At 53.5% G+C, this 25066-nt stretch overlaps 2 protein-coding genes across 6 annotated transcripts; both read left to right on the forward strand.

The window, feature by feature from the left end:
* Positions 1-4158: 4158 nt before the first annotated feature.
* Positions 4159-8259, forward strand: LOC100216795 (uncharacterized). Of its 5 annotated transcripts, none has more exons than XM_035967754.1 (6): positions 4230-4630; positions 6082-6154; positions 6241-6491; positions 7126-7216; positions 7587-7653; positions 7748-8259. In XM_035967754.1, exons 3-6 carry the CDS (start codon positions 6374-6376, stop codon positions 7799-7801), a joined length of 330 nt encoding a protein of 109 aa, XP_035823647.1. In that variant the 5' UTR covers positions 4230-4630; positions 6082-6154; positions 6241-6373; the 3' UTR covers positions 7802-8259. The 5 variants fall into 5 exon arrangements, with proteins under 5 accessions (XP_008681282.2, XP_035823647.1, NP_001346430.1 ...); XM_035967755.1 differs by having other exon boundaries at positions 4518-4630; positions 6236-6491; XM_008683060.3 differs by lacking the exon at positions 6082-6154 and having other exon boundaries at positions 4159-4792.
* Positions 8260-8591: 332 nt separating this feature from the next.
* On the forward strand, positions 8592-9547 carry LOC100283886 (chloroplast small heat shock protein). The gene is made up of 2 exons (NM_001156784.2): positions 8592-8936; positions 9037-9547. Exons 1-2 carry the CDS (start codon positions 8687-8689, stop codon positions 9420-9422), a joined length of 636 nt encoding a protein of 211 aa, NP_001150256.1. The 5' UTR covers positions 8592-8686; the 3' UTR covers positions 9423-9547.
* The last annotated feature ends 15519 nt before the right edge of the window (positions 9548-25066 follow it).

Here is a 25066-nt window from a genome sequence, read left to right on the forward strand (position 1 = left end):
TAGCCCAACCTCCACTGCAACCGACTGGCCCATCTCTCCCTTTCCCTCCCCCGCTCAGTCCGTGTGGAGTCCGCGCGCACACTCACGTGGTGATGCCTGCCGCTGTCTGGTGGGGCTCACTCGTCAGCCCCTCATCCGAAGCAATGGCTTGGTCGTGTTCTATGGTGACTGCACGAAGGGCCCACCGGTCAGGGGCGTTGTCCTCACCATAAGACTCGGGCCGCACCAACAGATCCTACCGGATCCTGGCTAGGGAACTCCGGGGGTCTTAGGGCTTGTTCGGTTATTTTCAATCCATATGGATTGGAGGGGATTGATACGGATTGAGAGGGATTTTAACTTGCTAGGGATTGAAACCTCCTCAATCCTCCTCAATCCATATGGATTGTAACCGAACAAGCCCTTAGTCGGATGGCTGGTCGGCCCTGGTATAAGACTGAGCCACGACACGCATCGCAATCCACGCCAGGAGCCAAGCCGCCAAGCCCTGCGTACCTCATCGCCATGACGCAGGAAGAAAACACGTCGCTGCAGTGTCCTCTCGCCATCGCGCGTCAGTTATTATCGAACGAACAATCGGGGAGGTTCGCCGGGGGGTGTAGTGCGTGAACGCAAAAGTAGTGAAGCACGAGAGGCCATGGGTTGGCGACGATTTCTCGCCGAGAACCCAGCACCGCTGCGGATCCACTTCCCATCGTGGGCAGCTCGGTCACGGTCTTCAACCTTGGTAAATAAACCCTCTATTCTGTTCGCCTTGCCCTTCTCTCCATGTAGCACCGTTTGGATTCAGGTTTTGGGCATTCATGCACTGGATTGGGGTGCTCTGGCGTGCCTCCGTCGTGGATATCGGGCGGCGCCGTCGGGCTCGGGGTCCATGGGGGGGTCGGCCACTGCCCGTTGGATTTTTATGAACGGCTTAGATTAGAATGATGCATACCCCTTCACAGGTTTTGATCTGAGTGGTTGGATCCGATCGGACGACCAGGTTTGGGGTATGGCGTGGTGGCCGATCTGCCGTTGATCCGGGATCCTAAGGCCTATGTCACGTACCGGTTCGTGTTAATGTAGATCTAATCCGAGCCGTTGAATTAGATCGAACGACTAGGAATGACCTATATCGCTTCGGCCACGCTAGATTGCTAAAGAGCCAATGCATTTTTTCTTATTCAACCCGCCGTCCTCTTCTATAGAAAATATGTTACAATTAGGCCTGGGTTTTTATAAAAACAACCCTGAGTTTATATGAATTAGTGGCCGCCGCCCACGGGTTTGGGAAATCTCATAAATTAAAATCTAAAATGATTTTCAGGATAAAAATAAATACGATAAACTTAGAAAATCCATAACTTTCATGTTTTAACTCCGATTTGAACCGTTCAAGTTGCGTTATCTTCGTATTAATAATGCCTACACTTTAGTAACCTTATACTATCATATGACATAGACAACTAGTTTGTTTATCCTATGTTGAATAGATTATCTATTTTGATCGAAGTTAACTTGATCAATCTATGATTTGACTAAAATATAATTTCTAATCAAGTTATCACTTGGGTTAATTATTCCTTTACAATAATTCTTTCACATAATATTAACTAACATAAAATATATTCTTACTAAGTAATCACCTAAAACTTCGGAAAGCCATATCTTTTCAACAATAGCCCCAATTTTAATGATTCTTGAACCTACGATCTCATAGCAGTGCATAGAATATTCTTACGCTGTTTGTTCTCATGTTTGGTGTATTTTTATTTTTATGTACTCCTTGTCTATTTGTATGTATTGCTACGAATAGCGGTGAGGTCACAAGTTATTTGAAGACTAAGTTGGTGAAGTTACCTGGCAATCTCGAGTTTAAGGCAAGTTGTGCCATTGATCTCGGTTAATGTTCTTGGTTAATTTGATGGGACCCAATAGGTTTCCCTAGTTTTGTTTATCTCACACCTTGCAGACAAATGAACTATTGGGTAGACTTGCTATTGCTCTACCTGATTTTGGGATTAATGTTACATCCGAATTATGATCATGTTCCAAGTTTGTTGTTGTCTTAATTATTGTTCATGACACGATTATTATGTTAATTGGAACATGCAGCTTAACTTGAAATAACAGTGCTACCACAAGGGTGGAATGGGACGTCCTTGGCCAAGTTATTAGGAAAGCTAGGGAGAGATTACCTTACCCAAAAGGGCAAGCGGGGAGGCGTCGCTGCAGGGTATAGGGAGGTTCTCGGGTCGAACTGCTGCGATGGTATTTCGGACGAGGGATTCCTATGGTTCCTTATTCCTAAATCCGTAGCGGGTTTTCTCGAACTAGTGCAACTTTGGAAAGGCCTCACAGTGGATCCCTAGCCATTCACCTTGGAAGTGTCTAAGGGTCTAGCTAACCCTGACTAACTGGGAAACACGTCTTGTGGGTAAAGATGCACAACCTCTATAGAGTGTAAAACTGGTATATCAGTCGTGCTCACGGTCAAGAGCGACTCAGGACTCTCGCATGATTAACTTATGGAACTAAACTTAATCTGTCATATGCATTGCATTGTGAGTTTTATTATTAATTATGATATCTTATTTAACTGGGTTGATATCTACTTATACTTAATAACTGCTAATAAAACTTTGACCAACTTTAAAAGCAATGCTGAGCTTTAACCATCTTCTTTGCTAAGTCTTACACTTTACATGAGCTCCTCCGTAAGTATGCTCATGCACATTATTCCCCACAACTTGTTGAGCGATGAACGTACGTGAGTTCACCCTTGTTGTACTCACATCCTTTAGGTCAAAGATACGTATCACAAGATAAGGAGCATGAAGAATGTCGCGATGAGTTCGTGATAGGTCTAGGTCATTATCTCCCAGTCAACTATGGTTGCGGAGGATCATTGTCTTAATATGATGTAATTATTTAGTTACTTTGTACATAACTTTTATTATATAGTAAAGATGTGACATTTGTTTCTGTAACATTAGTCATCATATGTGTGAGATTTGATTCTAGTATACATTTAAGACGCATCCGAGTTTGCTCCTTAAATCCGGGTGTGATTCTAAACTAGTTTTTAATGTAAGCATTTTTTGCGGGGAAGTGAGGATAGGGCTGTACCGGAGGGGGGTGCAGAGGGTGCGGCCGCACCGGGCCCCCAAAAACAGAGGGGCCCCTAGCCACTGGACGCTAGCACTTTTTCCTGTTAAATCTATCTATCCTAGACACAAATACGTAAAGAGCGATGCGCTATCGACCAGTCTCGTTTAGATTGTTAAACTAATGTCTCAATTACTTATCGAATACTCCTTCCGTTCTAAAATAGTATTTGTTTTATCTGTTGATTTTTATGTTTATATTCAACTAGATGATGAATCCACTAAAGAAGCAAAACAAATTCTATTTTGATATAGAGATAGTATTATTTACTATACACATGATGGTTGCAGCGGCGGAGAGAAGCATTTTAAAATTGAAATATTTTTGTGAACTATTTAAGGTCAACAATAACTCAAGAGAGGTTAAATGGCTTGGCGATTCTACGTGTCGAAAAGAAATTGTTGGATGAGATTGATCTCAATAATATAATCGATGACTTTGTATCACAAAATGTTAAAAGATATTTTTAATGATATCAGATAACAAGTAAGTGCTTTTGGTTATATTTTACATTTGTCGTCTTATAAACTTCAAAACAGCATAATAATTTTTATATGTCAAATATTCAATTATATATATATATATAAGGGATGGAGCCTCCATCTCGGATTTCGCACTGGACCTCTAAAAAGTTAGGAACGGCCCTGAGACTGACTCCAACAGAGCAGCTAAATGGACAGGCAAAGCTAAAATAGCTGCCCACGAGCTACTGTAGCAGTACAAAACACCTTCCAACAGGGTAGCCAAAAGAGCGAGACAAAAAATGATGGGAAGAGAGAGGAAAGTCATGATAGCTTGTACTATGGCTGGCAGCCATTTTCTTTTTCTGTGTCTGAGAATATGACTCTACCATCTACTTCATTTGTTGGATTATACTATCGCTGTCTTTTTACCTGTGCTGTTGAAAGCGTGTGCCATATAATTGGACAGAGGCAAACCAGAGACGCTAGCCAAAGACTTGAATGACTGCTCGATTTGTATGGCCTCTGTTGGAGAGTGAGGATGAGGCAGTACAGGTTCAACCCGGCCGCTCGCCTGGTGGGCAGTCAGGTGATGCACGACAAGAGGCGACATTCATCACGGCTGCATTTTTTTTCCATCCAGCCGTGCGGCCGCAATGATTCCTCCCCGTCTCCCCCTCGCCCTCCGAAAGCGAAGTGAGCTTCTGCAGATAAGGAAGGAGGCCGACATTATCGCAACACGCCACCTCATCTAATCGAGGCGAGAGACAGGGGAGGAGGAGGAAAACGGAAGAAATCTTCATCAAGCAACAGGAAGCGAGAGCGTGCGATTTCTTTTTTCTTCCTTTCCGGTGACGCCAGGTGAATCACCAGCCGGCCGGTGCGCCAAAGGCTAGGGTTCCGCGGGGCGCGGGTGCGGGCTCGACTTTCGTAGCCTCGCCGCCGGCGCGCGGGAACCGGATGCTGCTAAGCTGCGGGTCGCTCTCCTCCTGGGTGCGCCGCTTCGTCGCCTGCGTTGGGTACGCCACCTCTGTCCCGCCCTCTACTACGCGCGGTCAGTTGATTGCTGGGCTTGTCTGCTTCCTGCTGCTCCGATGTGATTGGCCGTGGATGGGGCCATGGGGGTTTAGCTGTATCAACGCGATTGGCTCTGCGCTCCATCCCTTGGTGAAATCTGTTCCGTGAGTAATCTTAATATCTGTTTAAACGGATAGCTAGCACCTAGCAGGTTCCAAAATGGTTGTTAGTCTTAAAAACCTGTTAGTTGCTAACTCTACAAAACCCAACTCATATAAAGGGAAAATAGAATGGCCCTAATACTGTTAGCTGTATGAAATGTATGATTAGATGGTTGGTTTGCTATGTTATTCTGGTTGCTTCTACACTGGTCATTATCTCTGATCAGTGTTCAATGCTGGTTATCGCCCTACAATCTATAATTGCCCTGAGGCTTGCAATCAATGTTCTCCACAAGTAACCAGAGTGGTACAAAAGAAAACACGTGTATTGATGCCTGTTATCTTCGATCAATATTCTAGTGTATCATTTATTTGCTACCAGGGTCATATCTGTGGAAACATGCTCAGGTCGAGGCTACGTCCACACAGCACAGCAGCCCCGAGCTGGACCCACTCCACACATATGAAGCACAAGTGATCGAAACACAGTTCCTTGCTTCTTTGTGCGGCCACATGGCTTGTGCCCAAGAAACTCACCACACTCAGGGTCCATACTGGTGACTAGAGAAATGAAATGACCCTATCAACCATCCATTCCTTAACTGCATTGCTTCCCTCACGGTTGGCGCGTAGGACATGTCCTTGGCACCATATTAGTCTGGGTAGCTTCCATGTTCACGACGCTCCCACTTTACCGGTGGCATTCTGATAGATATCCCATGCTCCCCCTTATAGTCTAGAAATGATGTGATAGCTAACAAAAGTAGCATGGATGTCCTTGTATATTACGAATCACTCATATTGCTCTGAGCTTGTCATCCACTCTAAGTATCAAATTCAACTTTTAAGCACCAGCACCACAATAACATAATCCTCCAGAAGGTTCTTTCATAATGAGCACATGAAGCAACAGAAAATGAATAGTCTGGTCATGCTTGGCAATTTACCATTTCAAGACTAGAACATGCAATCCCGACCAAGGTGGGAGCAGGGCATCAAGATCAGCATGGTACCAGGAAAGGGAGATTCATGAGCCCGACGAACTTGCCAGCCAGATTCGTGAAGCAGTTAGTGAGGTCAGGGCATGGCAGGTTAAAAAGGCCCTTCCCTTCTATTATCCAAATTCCCAGCGATTGTGAGTTTCTTGGGTATCAGCCATGAGGAAAATGAAGTGCCTTGTGGATCATTTGTGTGCCGAGGAGATCCAACACCGGGTTGGTGAGCTTTGGAAGGCAGCCTTGACTGAGTTTGTGTCTGTACTATTTACTTGATGAATGTCCTAATAATTTCAGAGTGATGAGTAAAAGCTGGGCCTAGTAGCTGGTTCTGAACTTCTAGTATTCCACCGTTTAGAATTATCTAAATGTAAGCATATTTTATTTGTGCTGTTACTCGCAAGTACCTGTTAGTACTAATCATTTCTTGGCCAATTCTGGCTTGCAACAGAGCAGTGGTTGTTTTGGTTGTGCCCAGCCTACTCCGATAATAGCTGTTGATGAGCCCACAAAAGGTTTAAGAATTCAAGGGCGCTCAGTAAAAAGACACAATTTATCTGACGACTTTTGGAGTTCAAGCCCGCACGAAATGGAGAACAGTGCCTTGCAATCCCGACACAGTATGTCCTCAATCAGCACTGCTGCACAACCTAATGATCAGCATGCTTCTGGAAGTAGCAGCTCCCCAAATGAATTTGTAAATCAAGGTAAATTAGTTGCCATATATACATGTCCAGAACACGTGGTGCCCATGTCGATTTATGGTGCACTAATTTACAATGTTTGGTTATCTGTTCCATGCTTCCTTGAGTTTTCACTTTTCAGAAAGCGTTAAACCAATATTTGTTTGTTGGAGTTCTGTTTATTCTTATTGAAACTGCATTTCAGTATGGTGTGTTTGTGCTCCAGAAAATTCAGCAAACTGGCAATTTTACAAGATGCAATGCGATGGACATTTTATGCAAATTATTACCTAGCATGACTGTATGCAGTATCAGTTCTTAGAACTCATCTATGCTCCTATAATCGGTAACTAATTAGTGTTACCTGTCTATAATCTAGCAATAAGCAATCTAAATCCTTTTTGGTTTCCAATTTTCCATAGCAGGAAATAATATATTATGACAGAGAGTCTCTCACGTATAGGCCAACTCCTGAAATTGGTCACACACATGGCCAGATGTAAACTATTTGTTCTTATGGCTCCCGAATTCCAACCCTATAGGGTAGGCGCCGAGGGAGAACCACTGGTGGTTCATTGCCTCATTTTTATATGCTAAAGCAATAAAACCACTAATGGTTCATTCCCTGACATTATGTCCCTCATTTGTACAAACATAGGTCTTCTACTATGGCACCAGACTAGACAGCAGTGGATTGGAAAACGAAGACATAATTCTCAGGGTCAACAAAGTCAAGGACCAAAAATAAGGTTAGTTCTCCGAGTTCAATTTTTCTTATGGAACGTCTATGGTCTTGAATTTTTCTGTCTTTGCAGTGACCAAAATATTTCCTTGGTGTAGTAGTTTTTAGTTACGTGAAATACCTTCTTTGCTTCATGCATGGGAATGAACCAGTCGTGGGTTTTATCCACTGTTTAAATTGTCATTCGAAACATCACGAAGTTGTGATATATTGTGGTTATCGATGATATGCTATTTATATAGTAATATCCTTGCTACCATGTTGGTAATTTGACAGTGGCTCTCCAGCAGTTAGAAATCTTGTTTATAATACTTTGAAATTTAGGATAGCTTCTGATTGCCTTTTGAAACTAATATCTATCTGCATGGCGACTGCAGTTGTAATGCTACATACGAGAGCCTGCTCGGGAGCTCGAAACCATTTCCACAACCGATCCCTCTTGGTGTAAGATATCTTGAAAAGCTACACGACATCTTCCATTTGACATGTGCGTCCTGTTTAGACAATGCATTGATTTTCCTGGCTTGTCCGCTGTCAGGAAATGGTGGGTTTCCTCGTGATCAGCTGGGAGCAGGAAGGCCTATACGATTAGAGTTGGTTATTGGAAGTGTGCTGTTTCAAGTCATGAATCGCTGAAATGTACGCAACTTCTAGGCTGCGAAAGCTTGTGACCTCATGGATGTGGACTGTCTCGGAGACAGGATGACATCCCTCTTATGCAAATGTAAAATATTCTTTGTTATTTTATTACTAGTAATTGTGTTTACAGCGTTCAGTGTAGGAGTTCATTGTTTTATACTGAGTACAGTTCTCTCACGTTAGCTCGCGTAAAAGAAATCAGAACGTCTGCAGGGATGCCAGGGAACTAGATACTGGGAGCTGCCTTGAGCCTGATGGCCAAAATCGGGTCCAGTCCAGCCGATGTTTTTAGCTGTCATATGACTTGAGCAAGCATTTTACCTTACTTTTGTTTGCCAAACGTAAACATTGGCATGTCAGATTCTTTTTTAAGCTTCTCGTCTGAGTACAAAACCAAGAGATGACAGATTATTATTAATGAGAATAAAACCCAGATGAGGGATGCTAGTTAGATTCTGGAAATCGAACTCTCGCGCAACAGCGAGCACACCTGGCTCTGGCTGCAGCCTGCACTAGCAACCGGAGCCTAGCTCGGTTATCTGCATGTCAAATTCTGGGAGCAAAAGCAAGCAGACATCAATTGTGTACATTCTCAAATCTGCTTTCCATAGATCCTCAGCGCACCCAGAAGGTGATGGAAGAGGCCGTCTCCTTTCCAGACGCGTCTCCGGCCTTCTCAGCTTGCGTGTGTACGTGGCCGCCTCTGCCGCTTTATATGGACACCAATCGTCATCTCCATCTCTAAACAGACTAACAGAGTGAGGACACAAGGACGGTGACCAAGCAGAGTGACGACGACGCGACAATCAAGTCCGTAGCTCCGGCGGTAGACTTTGATATGGCTTTAGCTCGTCTGTGCCTCAACAGGGCCATCGCTGGCCGCGCGCAGGCGCTGGCGAGGCCGGCGCTCGCCGCAGCCCCGGCGACAGATCCGAAACTTCACTCGCTTCTCTCAACCTCGGCAGCCGACTCTGCCGCCTCAGGCGAGGCAAACCGCCGAGATGTCGCCGTGTCGGAGCGCTCCGCCCCCAATCGCCGCTGGGCATGGCGAGACCTCCGCGACTTCACCCCGTTCAGCCTCGTGGACGGTACGGCCTTAGCACCTGCCGCATTGAGCAACCCACGCCGGCCGGCCATGGACCCTGACTGACTAGTGACTAACGCCCGTGCATGCATCGACGCACGCAGGTCTCGGGAGCGCGCTGTCGCAGGTGGCGGAGACCCTGGGCCGCCCGCTGGAGCGCCTGGCGCCGTCGCGGCTGCTGTCCGGGAAGGTGCGCGAGGACGAGGCGCGGTACCGGCTGCGTTTCGAGGTGCCGGGCCTCGGCAAGGGCGACGTGCGCGTGGCCGTGGAGGACGGGGTGCTGGTCATCGAGGGCGAGAAGCGTGAGCACGGGGAGGAGGGCGACGGCGGCGAGTGGTGGTCGACCAGCGGGTACCACGCCAGCCTGCTGCTCCCGGACGACGCGCGCGCCGAGGGGATCACCGCCGAGGTGAAGGACGGCGTGCTGTACGTCACCGTGCCGCGCACCGGGGAGCGCAAGCGGAACGTCACCGAGGTGAAGGTGCAGTGATGCGTGTCGTGTCACTCAACTCTTGTGAGTGCTTCTTGTTTGTGAGCCCGTGACTGTTGTGTATTTTCTCCGGAAATAAAATACGTATCGTGTACAGAAAGCGAAAGCACGGCATAAAAGCATCCATCAAAATCGTACTGTGTAGAAGCATTGATGCGTAGAGATGGCCAATCGGACAGACGGCCCGGTTAGGTCACGGCCCGTTTAGCATGATTATTAGATTATTAGATGTACTGTGTCGGCACGGCATTAGTACCTGAACCCAGGCACGACATTAAGGCTCCTTAGCCGTGTTGTATCGGCACGGTAGGCCCGTTTAGCACTACACCACAGAATTTTAGTCAGACATTAACAAACACAGTTAAAATATACTAAAATAGCTAATATTGAGCTGTTTAGTGCAATGGCTGACTCATTAAAAACCTATCTAGGTAAAAACTCACCCTTGTGAGAAAACCCTAGATAAGAAAAAAGAGTACAGCACACAGCTAACTAGTCGTGTTTAGATCTAACCATGCATAATCGTGTCTAACCGTGCCTAGGGGCTAATCGGGGCGTGCCCCGTGCTCGGCCCAGGCACTACGGGCCGTGCCGTGCTCCGGGCCGGCCCGATTAGCCCGACATTATTGGCCATCTATATGTGTCATGAGGTAACAGAGTGGATAAATCGGGTAACACCGACAGTAAAAGTAAAAGAGAGTTTATATTCTGAATGATTGAGAGATTGTATATTGGTATTGGTAGGTATAGATGTTCAAATCGGCGGCCTGGGCCGGCTCGAGCATGGCTAGACCTGGCACGGATTAGCTAGCGAGACGTGTCTGCCGTCTCATTAGTCCCAAGTGAGGTCCAGACATGGGTCGCTAAGTTAGTAATCGTGTCGGACTGACTCACGGCCCAATGAGCTTAACGGATCTATAACAACATATGACGTTTAAATAATAAAAATATCCTAAAACTGTGCATATTTGAGGGTTTAAACCATATTTATTAACTCTAAACATTTATTTACACCCACATAACCAATAAAAACACATGTTTCTTGTGTTTTATACACTATATTCAAATATAATATATCTATTTATAGAAAAAATTTAAAAAATCAAATCGGGTCGTACGGGGCCTAGCCCGCTGTGCCACGCCTTTAGCCCAAGTACGGCTTAGTGACCGAGCTGGATCGATACAGGCCCGGTTTACTACGTGTGGACAAACCCGTGTTGGGTTTCGGGCCGCCGGCCGTCTTGACATCTCTGTTGGAAGGTTGAAGTAGACGAATCCAGACATTCCATTCCAATCCTTGGCCCGCTATACTAGTCGATGATATCTGGGAGTGGAATTTCAGTGTGTACTCGGGCCGGGCCTTGGGCTCTCCGCACTGTTTTGTGGCCCAGCTTCCCGTTTCGCAGTCCAATTGGCCAGTCGTAACTAGTCTCAGTCTCAGTCCACGGGTCTAACGCACGTGTAGGAAGTTGGACTGGGAGCGACGGAATGGGACTGTCAGGGACTCAGGGTGAAAATCGTCACTAGTGCTCCTGCTCCCCACCATCCGAGAGGCAGTGCGCCGGTCTCCGTCCGAGCGAGGATGAAGTGTGAACTCTCCGAGCAGTGGTGTCGCACCGGGCGGAAGCACCGACGGCGACAATTTTCCCCGGTTTTTTCGCTACGCAAACCACGTGTTGACGCCTTTTCGGAGCGCCAAACACTCAACAAGAACCGTGGCGGTGCCCTCTGCACAGGGGCGGACGGTCCGCGCGCAGGGGCCGGACGGTCCGCGGCCTGGTGCGAGGCGCGGTGGTGCTCTCTGCGCAAGGGCGGACTGTCCGCGGCCTGGGCCGGACGGTCCGCGGCCTGGTGCGCTGCTGAGACTTCTGCCTGACGGCCGGACGGTCCGCGCCCTGGGGCCGGACGGTCCGCACGTACGCAGGGACGGCGGAAGATCGCCGACGGCGCCTGGATCTCGCTCCCGGGAGGGACCCCGTCGGGGAGTAGAGATCCTAGGTGGTGTCTAGGCTCGGGCAGGCCGACCTAGACTCCTCTAATCGACGTAGAGTCGAGGAGAGACGGAGAATTTGGGGATCGAGTGGCTAAACCTAAACTAGACTAGAACTACTCCTAGGATAAAATGCGAATAAAAGTTGTATTGATTCGATTGTTGATGATTACAAATCGGCCGTAGACCTCTCTATTTATAGAGGAGGGGGGCTGGACCCTTTACACAACTGATTCCGAGCTAATCCCGCGAATATAGCTAACAACCGTAGCACAAAACTCGGAACCCTAATCTGTTCTGCGCACGCGCGGACCGTTCGGCCTCAGGGCCGGACAGTCCGCCGCTCAATTCTGGTTCGAACATATGCCCCCCTGCCTTTTGGTGGAGCTGGGCGAACCAAAAGCAACTAACTCGATGTGATTACATCGGTTTTCTTAGGCATCTTGCCACATACTAGGATGGTACTGTTTGAGGAAACGCCCATTCAAAGCCTTAGGTAAATCCTTGCCTTGTAATGTTTGTAGTAAATAAGCGTTACCAGACATCACCTGTTTCACTTTATAAGGACCCTCCCAGCTTGGCGACCATTTCCCGAACTTTTGGTCTTTATTCCTCAGAGGTAGAATGGTCTTCCACACCAAGTCTCCTACTTGGAATGATTTTGCTTTGACCTTCTTGTTGTAGGCCCTGGCTACCATGATCTTGTCCTTTTATATTGCTCCCAAAGCTATCATCCTCTTGTCGGTCACCTCATCAATATTATCCATCATTGAATTATAATAATCAGTAGCAGTTAGATCATTTTGTCTGGCAAACCTGACAGCATTCAAACTTATTTCCACAGGTAACACTGCTTCCTGCCCATAGACAAGCTCAAAAGGAGATACTTTAGTAGCACTATGCTTAGATATTCTATGAGCCCATAAAGCTTCAGACAAAATCTTATGCCAATGTCTAGGATTATCAGATACCTTTTTCTTTATCAAATTAATCAACGTCCTATTACTAGACTCGGCCTGTCCATTGGCCTGAGCATAATATGGAGACGAATTAAGCAGCTTAATTCTGTATAATTCAGCAAATTCTCGTACCTCCTTTGACATAAAAGAAGTACCTTGATCTGTAGTCAAGGTCTGGGGAATGCCGAATCTATGAATAATATGCTCAGTTATGAACTCAATTACCTCCTTGTGCGTCATGTTCTTTAGAGCAACGGCTTCAGTCCATTTGGTGAAATAGTCAGTGGCAACTAACACAAACCGATGCCCCTTTGATGATGAAGGATGAATTTCTCCAATAAAGTCTAATCCCCATCCTCTGAATGGCCAAGGCTTGATGATAGGATGTAATTCGGCTGCAGGGACCAACTGTAGGTCGCCGAATTTTTGACACACTTGGCACCCCTTGTAGTACTTGAAACAATCAGCTGTCATACTAGGCCAATAAAAACCAGACCTTCGCAACAACCACTTCATCTTTGGAGCTGATTGATGGGTACCACAAATTCCTTCATGTACTTCGGCCATGGCTAATATAGCATCATCTGGGCCCAAGCACTTAAGCAGGATATCATTAACCGTTCGGCGGTAAAGTTCAGCACTCATCAAAACATACTTGAAAGCTGTTCGCCGAATGTTCTTATCTGTCCTGATATTGGGATTTTGCAAATAATTAAGTATAGGTATCCTCCAATCACTTGTATCGGCTTCATTGTCAGCCGAATTGATTAAGAGAACCTTTCTGGTAACCTCGGACGGTCCGGCGTCAACACGCGGACGGTCCGCGACCTGGGATTTTGGCTCTGCACTGGTTATCAGATTTTCAGTTTTGTGAAATTTCCCTCTCTTTATCTGATAACCCGATGCATCTTGTGCCAAGTTGTTAGCTCTATGATTCTCAACTCTAGAGATATGCTGAATACTGAATTCATCAAAAGAATGGATTATGCTCCAACATTTCTCAAGATAACTATTTAGAGTACCATCAAGACATTGATATTCTTCTAACACTTGTTGGACAACCAGCTGAGAATCACCAAATACCTTCACATGTTTTACTCCCATACCATTTAACAGTTCTAAACCGAATAGGAGGGCCTCATATTCAGCTTGATTATTAGTGCAATACGTTTTCAATCGGCTAGAGAAGTCAAAGGAGACATTACTTGGTGAAACAAGCACAATGCCAATTCCTTGCCCTTCATTGCAAACCGATCCATCAAAATATAAAGTCCAAGGAGTAATAGTGAGGTATGACATGTCTAGTTCATGAATATCATTAACCCGATGTTCTACAATGAAATCCGCTATGACTTGGCCCTTCATAGATTTCAATGGTTCATAGGCCAAGTCATATTCTACGAGTGCATAAGCCCACTTACCAATTCTACCACTCATAATTGGGTTATGCAACATGTATTTGATCACATCGGCTTGACCAGAAACAGTGCAATGACTAGACAATAAATAGCATCTACATTTGGTGCATGCAAAAAACAAGCATAAGCATAACTTTTCAATAAAAGTGTACCTTGTTTCAGCATCCACCAACCTTCGGCTTAGATATGTCACCACATGCTCCTTCCCCTCGGTTTCTTGTGTCAGAACAGCCCCAATGACCTTATCCTCAGCTGCAATGTATAATCGGAATGGTACTCCTGCTCGTGGTGCTTTTAATACGGGAGCCGAAGATAAGTATTTTTTGATGAGATCAAATGCTTCTTGTTGTTCTGCCCCCCAGGCGAATTCGACATCATTCTTAAGCCAAAGAATAGGGGTGAACGCATCAATCTTCCCGGCTAGGTTAGAAATTGTCGGGGACCATAATTAGGGGTACCCTCAAGACGCCTAATTCTCAGCTGGTAACCCCCATCAGCATAAAGCTGCAAAGGCCTGATGGGTACGATTAAGTCAGGGATCAGTCCACACGAGTGACTCGATCACGCTTCACCCGAGCCTAGCCTCGGCCAAGGGCAGTCGACCTCGAGAGACTTCCGTCTCGCCCGAGGCCCCCCTTTTTACGGCGGACACATCACCGGCTCGCCCGAGGCCTTGGCTTCGCTCAGAAGCAACCCTGACTAAATCGCCACACCGACTGACCAAATTGCAGGAGCATTTAACGCAAAGGTGGCCTGACACCTTTATCCTGACACGCGCCCCCCCGGCAGAGCCGAAGTGACCGCCGTCACTCCACCGCTCCACTGACCAGTCTGACAGAAGGACAGCGCCGCCTGCGCCACTCCGACTGCGGTGCCACTCGACAGAGTGAGTCTGACAGGCAGTCAGGCCTTGCCAAAGGCGCCACGACGAACTCCGCTCCGCCCGACCCCAGGGCTCGGACTCGGGCTAAGACCCGGAAGACGGCGAACTCCGCTCCGCCCGACCCCAGGGCTCGGACTCGGGCTAAGACCCGGAAGACGGCGAACTCCGCTCCGCCCGACCCCAGGGCTCAGACTCGGGCTAAGACCCGGAAGACGGCGAACTCCGCTCCGCCCGACCCCAGGGCTCGGACTCGGGCTAAGACCCGGAAGACGGCGAACTCCGCTCCGCCCGACCCCAGGGCTCGGACTCGGGCTAAGACCCGGAAGACGGCGAACTCCGCTCCGCCCGACCCCAGGGCTCGGACTCGGGCTAAGACCCGGAAGACGGCGAACTCCGCTCCGCCCGACCCCAGGGCTCGGACTCGGGCTAAGACCCGGAAGACGACGAAACTCCGCCTCGCCCGACCCCATGGCTCGGACTCGGCCTCGGCAACAGAAGACAGACTCAACCTCGGCTTCGGAGGAGCCCCCACGTCACCCTGCCTAGGGCACAGACCCGCCACGTCAACAGAGAGCGCCATCATCGTCCTACCCCGAATCGACTCGGGTCACGGAGAACAAGACCGGCGTCCCATCCGGCCAGCTCCGCCGGATGGGCAATGATGGCGCTCCACAAGCTCTGTGACGACGGCGGCCCCCAGCTCTCTTACGGAAGCAGGGCGACGTCAGCAAGGACTCGACCGCTCCAACAGCTGTCCCTCCGCCAGGCTCCGTCGCACCTCCGACAGCCACGACATCACGCCAGCAAGGTGCCAAGACCTCTCCGGCTGCCACATTGGCATGTACCTAGGGCGCTAGCTCTCTCTCCGCTAGACACGTAGCGTTCTGCTACACCCCCCATTGTACACCTGGATCCCCTCCTTACGACTATAAAAGGGAGGACCAGGGCCTTCTTAGAGGAGGTTGGCCGCGCGGGACCGAGGACGGGACAGGCGCTCTCTTGGGGCCGCTCGCTTCCTTCACCTGCGTGGACGCTTGTAACCCCCCTACTGCAAGCGCACCCGACCTGGGCGCGGGACGAACACGAAGGCCGCGGGACTTCCACCTCTCTCACGCTCGGCTCCGGCCACCTCGCCTCTCCCCCCTTCGCGCTCGCCCACACGCTCGACCCATCTGGGCTGGGGCACGCAGCACACTCACTCGTCGGCTTAGGGACCCCCCTGTCTCGAAACGCCGACAGTTGGCGCGCCAGGTAGGGGCCTGCTGCGTGCTGACGAACAGCTCCCCGTCAAGCTCCAGATGGGCAGTCTCCGGCAACCTCTCCGGCCCGGGGCGGTGCTTCGTTTCGGGACTCTTGAGTTCATGTCCTTCGACGGCAGCTACGACATGATACTCCTTCCACCGCCGCGCGACAACGACAATGGCGGCCGACAACCCGCCCGCCGGCGGCGGAATCGACGACATCTTCCCCGCGTGGTGGAAGAACAACACTCGAGCTCGCTCCGTTCTCTCCCCCGCCAACGGAGGAGGAGGTGGGGCCATCAAGGCCAAGCGGGAGGCTGCGCTTCTTTGGCCGTCGAACGAATCGACGCCCCCGGCGCCCCGACGGAAGGCACGCCGGACGTCGACCTCGCGTTCAAGACGGAGGCAAGCGCCGTCCCCCCGCGACACGCTAACCCCGAGCAAGAAGACGACGCCGGCGCGCTCGCGGAAAGCCTGCAGGACGTCGCCCTCGTACCTGGGATGACGGTGCAACCAGTCCCCGATGTGACTACGTCGCTCCTCGTCGACCAAAAGGTACCGACTAACTCCCATCTTACGTCATTTCGACTCGGCCTCAACCCGCCAAACGACCTCGCTTTGGCGGGCGCTCTCATTGAGGCGAGTGCAACCCCACTGGGGTTTCGTATGCGGTCGCCTTGGGACCGACTGACGGACGTCTCGACCGACGGGCCCTCTGGGTCCGAGGAAGATGACGATCCCAGCATCTGTTGGGATTTCTCCGGACTTGGCAACCCCAGTGCCATGCGGGACTTCATGACCGCATGTGACTACTGCCTATCCGACTGTTCCGACGGAAGCCGCAGCCTTGGCGACGAGAGCTGCGGCCCAAGCCGCGAATGTTTCCACATCGAGCTAGGGGATCCCTCCGAAGGCAACCATCTCGGCATGCCGGAGGACGGTGATCTTCCTAGGCCGGTGCCTCGCGCCGACATCCCACGGGAGCTAGCTGTGGTCCCCGCTCCGGCGGGGGGTTACGACCCACAACTCGAGCAAGTCCGCGAGGCGCAGGCCAGGCTCAACGAGGGAACAGGAGCGCTTGGGCCGATCCGTCGGGACATCGGGCAAGCATGGGCGGGCCAACCCCTGGCCATAGAAATGCGTCACCTGCCCCAAGGTCTCCAGCACCGCGTCGCCAACGATGTCAGGGTCAGGCCGCCGCCCGCATCCAGCGGGGTTGGTCAGAACCTGGCAGCCGCAGCGATGCTCCTCCGCGCGATGCCGGAGCCATCAACCACCGAGGGTCGGCGAATCCAGGGAGAGCTCAAGAATCTCCTGGAAGGCGCTGCGGCCCGACGGGCCGAGAGCACTGCCTCCCGAAGGCAGGGATATCCCTCGGAACCTCATGCCGCGACTTCCCGATTCATGCGGGAAGCCTCGGTCTACACCGGGCGCACGCGCAACACCGCGCCTGCGGCCCCGGGCCACCTCGGCAACGAGCACCATCGACGCGACCGTCGGGCCCACCTCGACGAAAGGGTGCGCCGAGGCTACCACCCCAGGCGTGGGGGGCGCTACAACAGCGGGGAGGATCGGAGTCCCTCGCCCGAACCACCCGGTCCGCAGGCCTTCAGTCGGGCCATCCGACGGGCGCCATTCCCGACCAGGTTCCGACCCCCGACTACTATCACGAAGTACTCGGGGGAAACGAGACCGGAACTGTGGCTCGCGGACTACCGCCTTGCCTGCCAACTGGGTGGGACGGACGACGACAACCTCATCATCCGTAACCTCCCCCTGTTCCTCTCCGACACTGCTCGCGCCTGGTTGGAGCACCTGCCTCCGGGGCAGATCTCCAACTAGGACGACTTGGTCCAAGCCTTCGCTGGCAATTTCCAGGGCACATACGTGCGCCCCGGGAATTCCTGGGACCTTCGAAGCTGCCGGCAACAGCCGGGGGAGTCGCTCCGGGACTACATCCGGCGATTCTCGAAGCAGCGCACCGAGCTGCCCAACATCACCGACTCGGATGTCATCGGCGCGTTCCTCGCCGGCACCACTTGCCGCGACCTGGTGAGCAAGCTGGGTCGCAAGACCCCCACCAGGGCGAGCGAGCTGATGGACATCGCCACCAAGTTCGCCTCTGGCCAGGAGGCGGTCGAGGCTATCTTCCGAAAGGACAAGCAGCCCCAGGGCCGCCCATCGGAAGAGGCTCCCGAGGCGTCTGCTCCGCGCGGCGCCAAGAAGAAGGGCAAGAAGAAGTCGCAATCGAAACGCGACGCCGCTGACGCGGACCTTGTCGCCGCCGCCGAGTACAAGAACCCTCGGAAGCCCCCCGGAGGTGCAAACCTCTTCGACAAGATGCTCAAGAAACCGTGCCCCTACCATCAGGGGCCCGTCAAGCACACCCTCGAGGAGTGCGTTATGCTTCGGCGTCACTTCCACAGGGCCGGGCCACCCGCCGAGGGTGGCAGGGCCCGCGACGACAACAAGAACGAAGATCACCAAGCAGGAGAGTTCCCCGAGGTCCGCGACTGCTTCATGATCTATGGAGGGCATGCGGCGAATGCCTCGGCTCGGCATCGCAAGCAAGAGCGCCGGGAGGTCTGCTCGGTGAAGGTGGCGGCGCCAGTCTACCTAGACTGGTCCGACAAGCCCATCACCTTCGACCAGGCCGACCACCCCGACCATGTGCCGAGCCCGGGGAAATACCCGCTCGTCGTCGACCCCGTTGTCGGCAATGTCAGGCTCACCAAGGTCCTGATGGATGGGGGCAGCTGCCTCAACATCATCTACGCCGAGACCCTCAAGCTCCTGCGCGTCGATCTGTCCTCCGTCCGAGCAGGCGCTGCGCCCTTCCACGGGATCATCCCTGGGAAGCGCGTCCAGCCCCTCGGGCGACTCGACCTCCCCGTCTGCTTCGGGACGCCCTCCAACTTCCGAAGGGAGACCCTGACGTTCGAGGTGGTCGGGTTCCGAGGAACCTACCACGCCGTATTAGGGAGGCCATGCTACGCGAAGTTCATGGCCGTCCCCAACTACACCTACCTGAAGCTCAAGATGCCGGGCCCCAACGGGGTCATCACCGTCGGCCCCACGTACAAACACGCGTTCGAATGCGACGTGGAGTGCGTGGAGTACGCCGAGGCCCTCGCCGAGTCCGAGGCCCTCATCGCCGACCTGGAGAACCTCTCCAAGGAGGTGCCAGACGTGAAGCGCCATGCTGGCAACTTCGAGCCAGCAGAGACGGTTAAGGCCGTCCCTCTGGACCCCAGTGGCGACACCACCAAGCAGATCCGGATCGGTTCCGGGCTCGACCCCAAATAGGAAGCAGTGCTCGTCGACTTTCTCCGCGCAAACGCCGACGTCTTTGCGTGGAGTCCCTCGGACATGCCCGGCATACCGAGGGATGTCGCCGAGCACTCGCTGGATATTCGGGCCGGAGCCCGACCCGTCAGGCAGCCTCTGCGCCGATTCGACGAGGAGAAGCGCAGAGTGATTGGCGAAGAGATCCACAAGCTAATGGCAGCAGGGTTCATCAAAGAGGTATTCCATCCCGAATGGCTTGCCAACCCTGTGCTTGTGATGAAGAAAGGGGGGAAATGGCGGATGTGTGTGGACTACACTGGTCTCAACAAAGCATGTCCGAAGGTTCCCTACCCTCTGCCTCGCATCGATCAAATCGTGGATTCCACCGCTGGGTGCGAAACCCTGTCCTTCCTCGATGCCTACTCAGGGTATCACCAGATCCGGATGAAAGAGTCCGACCAGCTCGCGACTTCTTTCATCACGCCGTTCGGCATGTACTGCTATGTCACCATGCCATTCGGTTTGAGGAATGCGGGCGCGACGTACCAGCGGTGCATGAACCATGTGTTCGGCGAACACATCGGTCGCACAGTCGAGGCCTACGTCGATGACATCGTAGTCAAGACAAGGAAGGCTTCTGACCTCCTCTCCGACCTTGAAGTGACATTCCGATGTCTCAAGGCGAAAGGAGTCAAGCTCAATCCTGAGAAGTGTGTCTTCGGAGTGCCCCGGGGCATGCTCCTAGGGTTCATCGTCTCCGAGCGAGGCATTGAAGCCAACCCGGAGAAGATCGCGGCCATCACCAGTATGGGACCCATCAAGGACTTAAAAGGTGTACAGAGGGTCATGGGATGCCTCGCGGCCCTGAGCCGCTTCATCTCACGCCTCGGCGAAAGAGGTCTGCCTCTGTACCGCCTCTTAAGGAAGGTCGAGTGTTTCACTTGGACCCCCGAGGCCGAGGAAGCCCTCGGCAACCTGAAGGCGCTCCTTACAAAGGCGCCTGTCTTGGTGCCCCCGGCGGATGGAGAAGCCCTCTTGGTCTACGTCGCCGCGACCACTCAGGTGGTTAGCGCCGCGATTGTGGTCGAGAGGCAAGAGGAAGGGCATGCATTGCCCGTTCAGAGGCCGGTCTACTTCGTCAGCGAAGTGCTGTCTGAGACCAAGATCCGCTACCCACAAGTTCAAAAGCTGCTGTATGCTGTGATCCTGACAAGGCGGAAGCTGCGACACTACTTCGAGTCTCATCCGGTAACTGTGGTGTCATCCTTCCCCCTGGGGGAGATCATCCAGTGCCGAGGGACCTCGGGCAGGATCGCAAAGTGGGCGGTGGAAATCATGGGCGAAACGATCTCGTTCGCCCCTCGGAAGGCCATCAAGTCCCAGGTGTTGGCGGACTTCGTGGCCGAATGGGTCGACACCCAGTTGCCGACGGCTCCGATCCAACCGGAGCTCTGGACCATGTTTTTCGACGGGTCGCTGATGAAGACAGGAGCCGGCGCGGGCCTGCTCTTCATCTCGCCCCTTGGAAAGCACCTGCGCTACGTGCTGCGCCTCCATTTCCCGGCGTCCAACAATGTGGCCGAGTACGAAGCTCTGGTCAACGGGTTGCGGATCGCCATCGAGCTAGGGGTCAGACGCCTCGACGCCCGCGGTGATTCGCAGCTCGTCATCGACCAAGTCATGAAGAACTCCCACTGCCGCGACCCGAAGATGGAGGCCTACTGCGACGAGGTTCGGCGCCTGGAAGACAAGTTCTTCGGGCTCGAGCTCAACCACATCGCTCGGCGCTACAACGAAACCGCAGACGAGCTGGCTAAAATAGCCTCGGGGCGAACGACGGTCCCCCCAGACGTCTTCTCCCGGGATCTGCATCAACCCTCTGTCAAGATCGACGACGCGCCCGAGCCCGAGGTACCCTCGGCTCAGCCCGAGGTACCCTCGGCCCCCGAGGGCGAGGCACTGGACGTCGAGGAAGAGCAGAGCGGGGCCACGCCTGATCGAGATTGGCAGGCCCCGTACCTGCAATATCTCCGTCGAGGAGAGCTACCCCCCGACCAAGTCGAGGCTCGGCGGGTAGCGCGACGCGCCAAGTCGTTCGTCCTGCTGGGCGATGAAGAGGAGCTCTACCATCGCAGCCCCTCGGGCATCCTCCAGCGATGCATCTCCATCGCCGAAGGTCGGGAACTGCTGCAAGAAATACACTCGGGGGCTTGCGGCCATCACGCAGCGCCCCGAGCCCTTGTCAGGAATGCTTTCCGACAAGGCTTCTACTGGCCAACGGCGGTGGCTGACGCCACTAGAATTGTCCGCACCTGCGAAGGGTGCCAATTCTATGCGAAGCAGACCCACCTACCCGCTCAGGCTCTGCAGACGATACCCATCACCTGGCCCTTCGCTGTATGGGGTCTGGACCTCGTCGGTCCCTTGCAGAAGGCGCCCGGGGGCTACACGCACCTGTTGGTCGCCATCGACAAATTCTCCAAGTGGATCGAGGTCCGACCTCTGAACAGCATCAGGTCCGAGCAGGCGGTGGCGTTCTTCACCAACATCATCCATCGCTTTGGGGTCCCGAACTCCATCATCACCGACAACGGCACCCAGTTCACCAGCAAAAAATTCTTGGATTTTTGCGAGGATCACCATATCCGGGTGGACTGGGCAGCCGTGGCTCATCCCATGTCGAATGGGCAAGTAGAGCGTGCCAACGGCATGATTCTACAAGGGCTCAAGCCTCGGATCTACAACGACCTCAACAAGTTCGGCAAGCGGTGGATGAAGGAACTCCCCTCGGTGGTCTGGAGCCTAAGGACGACGCCGAGTCGTGCCACGGGTTTCACGCCGTTTTTTCTGGTCTACGGGGCTGAAGCTATCTTGCCCATTGACCTGGAATACGGCTCCCCGGGGACGAGGGCCTACACCGATCAAAGCAACCAAGCTAGCCGAGAAGAATCGCTGGACCAGCTGGAGGAGGCTCGGGACAGGGCCTTACTACACTCGGCGCGGTACCAGCAGTCCCTGCGACGCTACCACGCCCGAGGGGTCCGGTCCCGAGACCTCCAGGTGGGCGGTCTGGTGCTTCGGCTGCGGCAAGACGCCCGAGGGAGGCACAAGCTCACGCCCCCCTGGGAAGGGCCATTCGTCATCGCCAAAGTTCTGAAGCCCGGAACATACAAGCTGGCCAACAATCAAGGCGAGATCTACGGCAACGCTTGGAACATCAAACAGCTACGTCGCTTCTACCCTTAAGATGTTTCCAAGTTGTTCATATACCTCGCACCTACGCAAAGTTTAGTCGTCAAGGAAGGGTCGGCCTAGCCTCGGCAAAGCCCGACCCTCCCTCGGGGGCTAAAAGGGGGGAGACCCCCTCTGCGTCGAATTTTTCCTCGAAAAAGGATCTCTTTTCAGCAGGATTACTTTCGTGCTTCTTGACTACTTCGGAAAGCGGATCCTGGAAACGACGGAGTACACGTAAGCAGCCAAGGCTGACCGAGCCGAGGGACTCCTACGCCTCCGGGATATGGATACCTCACTCATCACCTTCTGCGAGAAGTAACTCACGCTCGGATAAAGCGACTCCGTGGACCGAACAAGTCTTCACGTTCGGAAGCTCTCCTGTCGAAGCAGTCCTTCAAGCTTTCTCGACTAAGTCGGGGACAGGGCCTCATGGACGGGTGAAAGTACGCGTAAGCGGCAAGGCCGACCGAGCCGAGGGATTCCCACGCCTCTGGGATACGGATACCTCACTCGTCCCTTCCGCGAGAAGCAACTCTCGCTCACACAAACATCCCTGTTACCGACAGAGAGTCCAGATGCTCGAAACAAGAGGAAAAAAGACGCAGCTTCGCAAGCGCGGCGAGGGTGTGTTTTTCTGGCCTCGGCGGCCGCAGAAGGCACACGCTACAAGACGATCTGATCCTGCAGGCTCGGGTCTTCACGCTGAAGGGAGCCGTAGCACCCTCGGCATCGACGACGTCTTCAGCAAAGTCCGACCCAGCCTCGGACGGCGACGCGGTCCAGGGACTCCTCCGGGAATCCGGCCCGAGCAGGCGGCTCGGCCGGTTACCCCTAGGGCCTCGGCCAACCAGCTTCCAAGGGCGCCAGCCCGACCCGAGGCCTCGGCTGATCGACTTTGGCGTCGGCTCTGCTGATGGACAACACGGCTAGGCTCCGGCCAACCAGGCTCGGGTCTTCACGCTGAAGGGAGCCGTAGCACCCTCGGCATCGACGACGTCTTCAGCAAAGTCCGACCCAGCCTCAGACGGCGACGCGGTCCAGGGACTCCTCTGGGAATCCGGCCCGAGCAGGCGGCTCGGCCGGTTACCCCTGGGGCCTCGGCCAACCGGCTTCCAAGGGCGCCAGCCCGACCCGAGGCCTCGGCTGATCGACTTTGGCGTCGGCTCTGCTGACGGACAACACGGCTAGGCTCCGGCCAACCAGGTTCCCATTCTCGAGCCAACTCCGCCTCTGTTCATACTGATATCGCTACCCCTGGCCTCGGCTCCTCGAAGGGCGGCCGAGGGGTCTCTTTAACTAAGCTAGAGGAGCCCCAGACAACAAGGCCGATTGGGCCGAGGGATTCCTACGCCTCCGGGATACGGATACCTCACTCGTCACCTTGACACGGGGCGACTCATGCTTGGTAAAGCGTTTCAGATAATCAACAGGCGAGACTTAGCGCTCGAAAATGAGGAAAAAACACGGCTCCGTGCCGAAATTACATACATGTTCAGGCCTCGACAGCCGCAATGAACAAACACACTGGCATTCGAAGTGCCATTACGAACGGAACTCCGGTTCCCCCTCCGCAGGTACGAACAACCCCACTCCGAGGGGGAAGGCCTGCGGAGCAACAGAAGATTGACGAGCGGCTCGCCGCCGCCCGTTCTGACTACGGCGACAGTGGACCGGCGTTGCTGCGATCTTGCCCTCGCCCCCGCCGACGCTCGAGGGGCGAGGACAAGTACGCCGGCGCGATGGCCCGGGGCGCGGGTGGTGGCAGTGATCCCGTCGGCGACGAGGACTTCTCGAGCCGCCTCCGCCTCGGCGTCGATGGCAGGGGACACCAGCCCCCCGGCAGATCCCCACTCAAATCCTCCCGGACGAGTGGGGCACCGGCCTCTGCGCGAGGGCGCCGTCCCAGTGCAAAAGCAGGACCACCCCAGAACACGAACGCCGCCCTAACAGCGCGCGGCATCGTGGGTGGTCCTCCCGTGCACGCGGCGCGGCGGTCGCCCTCCGGCAGGAGGGGCCGCCGAAAGCCCGGCCGACGACTCCGACACGCTGGAGGTGACGACGCCCACCGTCGATCAGCCCCACGTTGTCTAAGTCCGCGCCGTCCGCAGGGCCAGCGAGCGCCTCCACCCCCGAACGCCGCGGAAAAGGGTGACCCGCGGACCCGCGCGGGAGGTAGGGCGCCGGCTCAGCATGGCCCCCACCTCAGCGAGGATGATGAACATCCTTGAAGCTGAGGGTGGGGCCAAGATCGCAGCCCGGCTTGCTCTTCCCCACCCAGAAACTGGTGGTCACCATCCTGGGTGATCGCCGGCGTAGGGGTGCGGACGGGCCGGCTGATGAAAATCCTTGAAGCCGAACGATGGCTGAGAGGTACCAACTCCCATGGAGTTGCGTTCCTCCAACGAGGAGGCGGAAAGGCGGCGGATACCCCCCACCCGGGGGCTTGGAAGATGGAAAGACACGACGCATAAGGGAGGAAGAAGACATGGTTGCCTTCTGAAAGGAGTCTCCCTCCTTTTAAAGGCAACTCTCCCTACGTGCGCCCCCAGACGTCGCGGGCTGAGTCTTCTCCAACACGCTCCAAGGCCCTCCCCTGCGACTCGGGGGCTGGGTCCCGCATGTCATGCAAAC

This window comes from Zea mays, chromosome 5, assembly GCF_902167145.1.
Source record: "Zea mays cultivar B73 chromosome 5, Zm-B73-REFERENCE-NAM-5.0, whole genome shotgun sequence".
Taxonomy (NCBI): Eukaryota; Viridiplantae; Streptophyta; class Magnoliopsida; order Poales; family Poaceae; genus Zea; species Zea mays.

Excerpts from the sequence above, each read along its gene's own strand:
- LOC100216795 (XM_008683060.3), top strand. The coding sequence starts at position 4,572 with ATGCTGCTAAGCTGCGGGTCGCTCTCCTCCTGGGTGCGCCGCTTCGTC. Across the intron at positions 6,492-7,125 it reads AAATGAATTTGTAAATCAAG|GTCTTCTACTATGGCACCAG; the intron begins GTAAATTAGTTG and ends GTACAAACATAG. Across the intron at positions 7,217-7,586 it reads AGTCAAGGACCAAAAATAAG|TTGTAATGCTACATACGAGA; the intron begins GTTAGTTCTCCG and ends TGGCGACTGCAG.
- LOC100283886 (NM_001156784.2), top strand. The coding sequence starts at position 8,687 with ATGGCTTTAGCTCGTCTGTGCCTCAACAGGGCCATCGCTGGCCGCGCG. Across the intron at positions 8,937-9,036 it reads CCCGTTCAGCCTCGTGGACG|GTCTCGGGAGCGCGCTGTCG; the intron begins GTACGGCCTTAG and ends CGACGCACGCAG.